The 9,912-nt window shown below is 45.1% G+C and overlaps 1 protein-coding gene across 1 annotated transcript in view; it reads right to left on the bottom strand.

Moving 5' to 3' along the window:
• ALK (ALK receptor tyrosine kinase) overlaps positions 1–6,359 on the bottom strand; it is a 693,423-nt gene extending 687,064 nt beyond the window's left edge. The window contains exon 1 of the mRNA XM_066378600.1: positions 4,825–6,359. Within this exon, the coding sequence (XP_066234697.1) occupies positions 4,825–5,497 (673 nt within the window). The 5' untranslated portion in view covers positions 5,498–6,359. The remainder of the gene's footprint in view (positions 1–4,824) is intronic.
• Positions 6,360–9,912: the final 3,553 nt, after the last annotated feature.

The following is a 9,912-nucleotide window of genomic DNA, read 5'->3' as shown; positions in this document are numbered from 1 at the left end:
AGTACTTCATAAATTGTAAAGTCCCATACAAATGTAATGGCACTGTAATAATGGTTGTAAAGGCAAAATGTCCTTTAGGAGTCAGGCTGGATGAATTCCCATATAGTGAGTTTATCAAGCAGTAATCCAAAGAGTGGCAAGGGACTGCAACTTCGGCTGACCCAACTCTCCCTCTCTCCTCCCTGCAGGCTAGTTCCTTCCGACCTTCAGCAGACAAACCTCACTGCCAAGACCTTCATTTTGCTAATGATAACACACTCCTCCCCACACACAAACCCCTCATGAGTTTTCCTTCTTTTTCTTTTATAAACTTGTGAACGAATCATTTGGATTTAGATTAACTTCACCTTTCAAATAGCTATATAAACTCTCAGCATTGCAAAGTGTTTTCAGGTCATGAGTAGGAGTCCACCAAATCTAAAACCGATCTCATCCTCTCTAGACCCTGGTACCTTCTGCCCTGCCCAATGATTTGATGATGCACACATCTTAATGCTCTGGTGAATGTGTCTCCTCCACTGGATATGCAGACACCTCAGAAAAATGCTCTGTCTTTAATCCAGGAGCAGAGAAGAATAAACCCAGTAATTTCAAAATATTTTTTTCGTTAACAATTTTCTTGTCAGAGCACAGAGGTTGACAGTTCAATTCACTGGTTTCTCTTTCCCTGCCTCTCTCTCAAAAAAAAAATTGTAAACATTTCCCACCAACTTCAAAGATACATATGAAATTATTTTCTTTTTTCCCTGGAAATACCAATACTCAAAGGCTCTCAAGAGTTATATCCCATCATGGTGATCACTTCGTTAGTTATATAGATGTCTAATCACTATGGTGTACACCTGAAACTAAGATAATATCACATGTTAACTATAATTTAAAAATTGAAAATGAATAAGACTGAAAAAAGCAAAAGAATTGTATTCCAAAAGATCCTGATTTCTACCACTGTTCCCTATCCCAGCTCTCCTTGTCCATGTGGGTTTTCAACATTTGAAAATACAGAACTGATTAATTATAAACTCTGTGGCTTGTCTGACCCACATCTCACCTTACTCTTTGCTCCCTTGGAATTTCATTCCATAGTAGGGGAGTATCAATTTCAGAAAATAAGGTTTCCCTGATACCCAACCTGAAGTTTCCTTCTGCAAGTATCATCCTATTACTTCTACAGGACACAATAAATAACTCCTCTCCTTCTCTGCCACTCGTCAGAGACCAGTAGATTGTTACCATAGGTTTCTCTTCATCGCCACTTAGCCCAGTCATATATATTTAATTATTTTCATCTTTCATCATAAATCAGTCCCTTCAACTCTTAAATCAGCTCTCTGCTCTTCTCTGGACTGGTTCCAACTCTTGCAATTCACTTCCAATAACTGATATACCTTCTGGGAGCTCCAATTTCCTCTCTACCTTCCTTCGCTTTGTTTGCCCTCTCCAGAAATGAAAGGGGAAGGGGACTGACAGATTTGTGAGGTCAAGAGTCAGGCGTATTAGATTGCATACAGCTATTTTAAATTGCTCAGACCTCTCTATAGAATACACAGAAAGTTCCCAGTCCTACATTGCCTTTCCTGGAGTGGGAAGAAGGAGAGCACTTACAGGGAAGTAGGCCTTCCCATTCCACAAGTTGTCATCCTCTAGGCCTCTGCCTAGGGGATGGCAGAAAGAAGGTGTTAAAGCCATCTACAGACTAGGCTACTAAGCGTGGACATCTTCTCTGAGGTTTGGGCTGATGGTGCACTACCATTGGTAGAGTCTTCACAATTGCCTCTCTACCTCTTTTCCATGAATGGGTGCTCAGGAGAGCTGCATCAGACTTTGAAATGCTGATCCCAATTATGAGATCAGAACAACTCACAGAGAAAAACACATTAACATGTCATGTATCATAGGGCCTCACAGACATCTTTTTGTCCTCTCAGACAACCCAAACTACAAGCAATATAAAGATATTGCTTTGTCCTGACTAGGTACTTTTTCCATTGTTACCCCATTCCTAGTCATGGTCCTGCTCATATTTAGGAGGCTATCTTCAGTTGGACAAATGGGCTACTCCAGGCCCCTAACCACAAGGGGTGGCAGAACACCCATACTTTCCTCTTCCTTCCCCACAGATAACCCCATCAGCATGGTTGTGCCCTTTAAGACTAGACCACCAGTCACTTGGGCGGGAGCAGGGAGAAATAAACTAAGTTGTGCCTACTTTCCCTTTGTTTACTTGAAGATCTATGTTGCAGAAGAGCTAAATGCCTTTTCTGTAATTCACAGGCATGATAAATAGTAAAATCGAACCAAGTGTGAAAATCTAAGCTTAAATTTTCATACAAGAAAATAAGTAAAACCACAATCATGTTTCCCCATGACAACAAGGTGCATCTATTCTCTCCATGAGGGTCTTGCAGTAGAGGCTATATCTGAATGAGGCTGAGGAGACAGTAGTAAAACAAGAGGCTAGTCCTGCATGGCCAACTGCCTAACTGAAGACTGCATATGTCTCAGAACGATAGAGTCCAGTCTGTTCCAAGTGTGACCACCACAAGGCCTGAAGTGCTTTTCAATAAGTTGTCTGTCTCTCGGGAGGTCATGGGGAGCTCATCCAGTTACACTTAGTGTCTTACTTGATCTCATCAATTATCATTTGATCTCATCCTGCTGAAAAATGTTTGGCCAAAATTTCCAGCTTTTTAATGGCAGAATCCTGGCTCTTTCTGAAACCAGGATTGCTAGATGTGTCAAATGATGCATAAGGACTTGGTCCAGCTGCCAAATGGACTATGCTACTTGGGATGCTCACACTGCTTCCCTCCTGTCAGTATCAAAGAAGCTCTCAAAGCACACTCCTCTCTACATGAATCTCCCCCACTCTGCAGTTTCAGCTCTTATCTAAGACTCAACTAGAGTATATTCTTCAAATGCACTAAGCACGTGACTCTTCAGAGACACCCACTAATAACTTCATGCAACCTGCCTATTTATAGTAGGTAAGTTCAGGGCTGCAGACAGGACACCATTTGCCTGTTACCAACACCTAACAATAGTAGATCTGATTGTTAGGGCCTATGGGCATTTAACAAGAGATGATGGGAAAGCTCTAGACATGCTCATAGACAGGAAAGTGAGGGGAAAAAATCCACATTCCCAGAGAAGTTTTTTTTTTTAAATATCCATTACAAAAAACATTAGGTACTAAAAGAGAATGTTGCATGTATAAACCACAGAAGCCATGATGACATTAAAGCACAGCTGTTCTTTACTAAAATACCTGTAGTGAGACAACAGTATTAGTCTCCTATATCAGTTCACAGAAGGCACTATCAAACTAATCAGACCTTGCCTCTTACTATGGATTAATATATATTCCAACATTGAGCACAAAGAGGTCATTTTAGATGCCAATGCCATTAATGTTAATGCTGAAATATGCATCCAGACTATATTTTGCTTGAGGACCACATACAAGTATGTTTACTGTACAATAACTGATGAACCTTAGCTTCTGAATATCCCTGCTGCATGAGAGATCTGGGTGTATGTGGGAATATATGTGTGCACTGGGACAAGCATGAGTGATACTTGTAGCTCTACAGTGGGCTTTTTCTAATGCTTTCCATCCAATTAATACTAGACATTAGTAACCAGTGGAGCATAAGAATTTCATTTATATCTGATGATGAGAATGACATAAAAGATGCTGGGTTTGCTCAAAGGAATTAGTGTAGGCTTTCAAAAGGCAGAGCTTCTTTTCTGTGCTTTCTCATTCAATTACATTGTGTATTTTATTCACAAATCTTTCCCCAGTGGTCTTACAAGAGAAATACCCATTCAAAACTACCTGGTTTTTCAGTCAAAAGACACTGTGGGAAGAGACAGAAGTGAGTGCCTTCCCCCCACACACACACAATCTCAGTGAATATGGAAAGAAAATGAGAGTAAATGAAACAGAAATCTCATTTCAGGAGTCTCCAGCAGTGAGATCTGCAGTGAAACAGGCCTGCCAAAGACAGTCATCCAAAGCTGCTGCTACAGACATTCAAGCTAAGAACTGGAGGGAAGGAAGGGGACAGAGAGAGAATGAGAAATCAACTATGTCTCTCCCTGGCTTCATGGTGACTCCCCAAAGGAAGACAATCTTGGCAACTTGACTCCCTTTCTCTTCATCTCCCTCCTGTCCCCATCCCTTAGTTCCTCTGGGACTCTCCCAATGGCATTTGAGAGGAAGAACAAGAGTTTAAGAGTAGATAGCAGACTGGAATAGGGGGATTGGTGGGGTGAATTAGTGAAGAAGAAGCAATCCCTAGGTAACCCAACATTTGAAAAAAAGAGATGGGTGGAATTCAATAATATGGCAAGGAATTCTATATTCCCTGAGAAAGTGTATCACGTCACCCAAACCTGTGGTGGCCAGAAAAAGGAACAAGAGGAAGGTGAGATAAGCAGTAGTTTTTGGGATCTATCATAGAACTAAACTTGGAACACAGAAGTAATAGGGGCATTTCAACTGTCCCAGAGGCCCCCAAAGAAGGGCATCCAATTTTGGCTGGGACCCTGTATAAGTCAGGAGAAGGAAACATTCTGTCAAGAGCAGAAAACTTTTCTCCCAATTTGGCTGCTGAAGAGGAAGGAAGACCCTTGGGGAATGACTGCCTTCATAGAGGAAATAAGAAAATATTGTCTAAATGGGGGGAAAGGTGTGGGGAAGGAAGAAAGGGGGCTAAGAACCAGAGCTGAGGTTTCGGAAACGGGAGTTAGTTGACAGTAGTTGCAAACTGATATGTCTAGAAAACCAAATCCCGACAAGCTCAGGTGGGAGCTGCTCACCCGTGCCGAAGATCTGGAAGAGAAGGCGGGGTTGGGAGGCGCGGATTGCCGCTGACAGCTTCCCCTCTCTGCCCACCTCCGACGCCTTCTTCTCAGGCATCAGGCGGATCCTCAGCCGTCCTTCGCCGTGGCGAATCCACCAGCTGAACAGCTCACTGAGGTTGAACTGGAGGAGCCCTGTAGTTGCCTCCTCTGGGGCCCCGTCACAGCCCTCGAGGATCGCCTCCTCTCCCAACTCTAGCACTAGCTGCTTGGCCCGCCGGAGCTTGCGAACCGAGCCGCCCTTCAGCACCCTGGACAGCGTCCGTGTAGGAGCTGGTGAGCTGGCGCCCGCTGTCCAGGAAACTCCGGATGGTGGCCCCACTAGCCTAAGCAATGGGGCGCAATCTAGAGCCAGCGAGCCGCGCGCCTCCAGCCGGCCAGCCCTTGGCTGCAAGGGAGACGTCGGCAGCAGCAGCTCCCGGGCATAGACACGGAAGAGCGAGGGCACCACGAAGTCCACCGCCAGGCTCTTCCTCTGCAGACGCGAGTAGCTAAGCGGCTCCCGGGGCTGCAGTGCTGGCCCCACGGCAGGTGAACCCAAGCGTTGGCCGGTCCTGGTCTCAGTCCCGGGGCCCGAAGATGCTGCTGAAAGCAGAGGCAGCAGCAGCCATAGAAGTCCTATGGCTCCCATCCCGCCAGAGAAAGGTTATTTATACTAGTCTTCCGACTCTCTGGAATCCAGCCTCACCCTGCGCTTCCCAAATGGGAAGTAGCTCCAAACAGACCTTGGTCCTGAACCGCTCCTTCCACCTGACCTCTGGGGAATTGCGCGTGCACTAGATTCTCTCGCTTTCCTTGAATTGCAAGGAAGCCAGCAGGAGTCTCAATAAAATGGGGCTGGGAGCTCAGAGCGTGTCATGAGACCCTGAAGCGCACTGGGCTGAGCAGCTGGGACTCTGTGCCTCCTGTGCGCCCTGCCGAGTGTCGTGCCCCCTCTGTAGCTCGCTGCGCTCCTGTAGGAGAGAAACTACTACGGTTGAAGGGAGGTGGCAAATGGGTACAGTCCGCTCCTGCCCGCGTCCTGAGCTGTGGTCTGTCTGCTCTGGATTGGTCGCCAATGCTCTGCAACTTTCCAGCTGGGAACCGTGGCTCCCAGATGTCCGCTGTTCTGAAGGGCTGCTGCACTCCTTTCGGCTCCTCACCCCTTGGCGGAAGGGGAGTGTGTGGCGAGGCTGAGGACTGCTTTCTCGAGTATTCTCCTTCGACCCGCCGCAGTGAGAAGTCTTCAGATTACACCGCTCACTGAACTTCTGAGCTTGAATTGAGTCCTGGCACTGTGAACTGGAGGCTCAGGTCGCTGCCGCGCCAAGTTTGCACCAGCGTCCTTGTTTTCCTCCCGCGTCTCTTCTCAGAGTTCTCAGGCACCACTGAAGCGGCCCCAGCGGCAGCAGCGGAGTGAAAGCATTCAGGGCAGGAGAACCCGAAATCTTGCTGCCCCGACCTCACATATCGGCAGATCCCACAGCTTCGGGTAGGCTGGCCGAGGGCGGCCGGAAGGCGTCACGGTGTCCCGCGACCCTCCAGACAGCAGCGGCGGGATGTGCCAGCTGCTACCGCCGCTGCCGCCCCCGGAGCCGCTGGATCGCATCTGCCTGGGCGCCCGCCACTTGCAGCTAGCTGGCAGAGCCGCAAGCGCGAGGGGAGCTGGCGGGGACACGGCGGGGGCGGGACTCAAAAGCCAACTCCCGCCGTGGCCAGACCCACGCAGGCCCGCCCCGCCCCTTTGCATCCGCCAACCAATAGAGCGGCGGTGTCGGCTCCTATGCAAATCTGCAGAGGACTCGGCATTCATTGAGAAAAGCAGAGAGCCCGCCCCGCCTTCCCTCTACCCCTCGTCCCTCTCCTTCCTTCTCCCTCCTCCAGATTCCCTGCCCTATTTCTCTTCTGTGTGATCAGGAGCTTGTTTTAGATAAATGGGAGGATGGGAGAGGCCTTTGCAATAAAAAAACTCTCCCTAATTATGCATTTAAGAGATTAAGTGGTCCGATTTCAGAAAACCAGATTCTGAAATAAAACTGGAGGCGAGGGGTAGGAAGTAGGGGAAGAAGGAGCATGGTGACATTACCAAATCAGAAGACAGCTTGGATTAGGGCCCTGAGAGATTCTTCTCCGACCTTTCTATTATTTGAACGCATTCCTGAAAACCTTGCAGTCTGCCATCTACACAGGGAAAGTTGGCAGGATTGTGGGTGGGGAGTGACAGTGATCTCGCAGAGTTCTTCAGCTACGATAAATACGTTTCAGGCCTGCCGGTCCCCCCGCATTTTCTCAGAATAGTGCTTACATGTGTCACCTCCTTCAGTCTGCGCAAGACAAATATTTTACATTCCAGTTTTAGAGATGAGAAATTGAATCGCAGAAATCTTAATTGATTTTTCTTGGATCACACAGTCATATGTGCCACGCAAGTCCTTACACATGTGCTCTTAACCACTGTTCGATCATATCTCCATCACCCCCATACCCTTGAGTAACAGGCCAAGAAGATCTAGAGGTGACTTAGCTGGAAGGAATAATAATTTAATACTCTTGCTCACAGCCTTGAGAGTTCAGAATCGCAGGCTTTTTTTATTCTCAGTGAAGTAAGGGCTGAACTTCTGGTCTCTATTTCCCTTCATCTTTCTCATAGCTGCCAACACACAACTCAGATAATGGCTCTGTTTATAACAAGTGGTTCACTAGAACCAGAGGCAAAACGACAATCTTTGGTTCACACAAATCCCTCAGTTACTTCTTCTCAAAGATTGATGGTCAGGCCTTGTGCTAAGTGTGGGAGTTAAAGCTAAGGCAATGTCCTCCCTTGAGGAGCTCACCGCCTGGCAGGTAGCAGAGTTTCCTCGTGGAGTCAGAGCACAGAGCAGAGTTGAATCTCCCTCACTGAGCTGCAAAAGGCTGCAGTAACTTGCCTACTGCCCCATAGGAGGTGGTAGTCAAGCAGGGCTCATGCTCTCCAGGCCGGGTTCTTTCCAGCATTGTAGTATTGCTTTTGGCAACTAGAAGACCTAATAATAATAATAATATAAATTCTAGGAATGACTTGCTTTCTGCTCTATGTTTGGCAACTCTCTTGACAGGCAACTGCCCTCTCCCTGGAACTCAAACTGGGTACATTGAGTCTACAAGTTTAAGGGACGATATTGACTTGACCTAAGGAGAAGAAATTATGCTCCTACCAAGGTGGAGGAAGGCTGGGAGGCAAGAGGAGAAAGAGAAGAGGAAGGAAGTGGTAAAGAGGTTGATACTTTCCTAGTATGTGAGCATATATATTTGGATTTTAATCAGGTTTTTATGGCAGGCACACTGATGAAACAATAATTTTCCATTTAAAATGTTAAAAAGACTAAAATGTATGTCCCTTTACTCCCCACTCCATCCCTTAGTCTACATATAATTGTCGGTAACTTTGTTCTTCTGCTACAATCAATGGCCACTAGGGGGCTGTAGAGACTTGAAACTTCAGATATGCTGAGCAGCCAGGGTTTTTGCATTCTATGGAATAATGTGCTGGATCATTCATTGTTTTTGCACCTAGTAAACACAGAGGTCTTGATTAATTCTCATGCTTTTCTAAATTCTCCCAAATTTCCCTCAAGGAAAGACAGTGCTTCTTCCTGTAGATTAAATCACACCAGATCTCATAAATGTTCCCTTTTTGTTCATTTAAAAAAGGAGACAGAAATAAATATTGATAGAGTCTATCAGTCACTACACATATGTATCTGTAAAAGTGTGTGTGTGTGTGTGTGTGTGTGTGTGTGTGTGTATCATGTCACATGGTAACCCTTTAGGGAAAGATATATATTATTAATAATATTTCTGTTAGAGAGACAAAACATTTAAGGCTCAGAGAGGCAAAATATTCTGCTCAAGGTCAAACAACAAATATACAGTCTACCAGAAAGTTCTGTCCATTTTTGGAATAAAACAAAATACAAATTTTTCTTACTGTCAATAAACTTTACTAAATAATATAATTGCCATTATTATTAATGATTTCTTGCCAGCATGAGGGCAATTTGTATATCCCATTTTTGAAAAATGTTTTATCTTTTGATGCGAAAAATTGAACCAGTGCTTGTTTGATATCTTCTTCATTTTTGAATTTTTTGTCCTTCAAAAAATTTGTAAGGACAAAAACAAGTGATAGTCAGAGGGTGCTAAGTCCGGGGAATATGGTGGATGCAACAGAATTTCCCAGCCTAGTTCTGCAAATTTTTGACGAGTCCCCAAAGCAGCATGTGGCCTGGCATTATCATGATGCAGTATGATGTTCTTCCTATTGAACATCGTCGGCCTCTTTTCTTGGACTGCTGTCTTTAAATTATCCAGTTGCTGACAATACTTCTCCGAATTGAGCTTTTTGTTCGGTTTTAAAAGCTCATAATGTATTGGTCCTCAAATGTCCCACCATATACACAACATTCTCTTATTCAGAGTCAAATTTGGTTTAGAGGTGGAAAGGCTAGGTTTTCTGGGTTCACAATATACCCTTTTACTTACGATGGTTTCGTAGGTAATCCACATTTCATCCTCAGTTATCATCCGGTTCAAGAAGGGCTCAATTTTGTTCTGAGCAAGCAGAGATGTGCATATGACGACTCGATCATCCAAATTCTTCTGACTTAATTCATGTGGCACCCATCTTGAATATTTCCACACCAATCCTATCTTCCGAATATGGTCCAAAATGGTTTGCTGAGCTGAATTAAGCCTTTCTGCGATCTCTGATGTTGTCAGAAAACGATCTTGCTCCAACATGGTCTTAACAACATCGTCATTGATCAAAGATGGTCGCCCAGAACGTGGCTTATCAGAAAGGTCGAAATCACCTGTTTCAAATTTTTCGAACCATCTTCTGCATGTCCTATCAGAAACTGTACCATCACCAAACACTTTCAATAAATTTCTATATGCTTCTGTAGCATTTCTTTCTTGTTGAAATTCGCATCAAATACAGTGGCATAAATGAACTTTATCAGTAGCCATGGGTACACTATGGCTTCACACATAAGACTAACGTGAATCAACTTTGTTTTAGTTAATTTG

The sequence above is a fragment of the Saccopteryx leptura genome, chromosome 3 (genome assembly GCF_036850995.1).
Source record: "Saccopteryx leptura isolate mSacLep1 chromosome 3, mSacLep1_pri_phased_curated, whole genome shotgun sequence".
NCBI classification, from domain to species: domain Eukaryota; kingdom Metazoa; phylum Chordata; class Mammalia; order Chiroptera; family Emballonuridae; genus Saccopteryx; species Saccopteryx leptura.
This window is presented reverse-complemented; position numbering and strand designations above follow the sequence as displayed.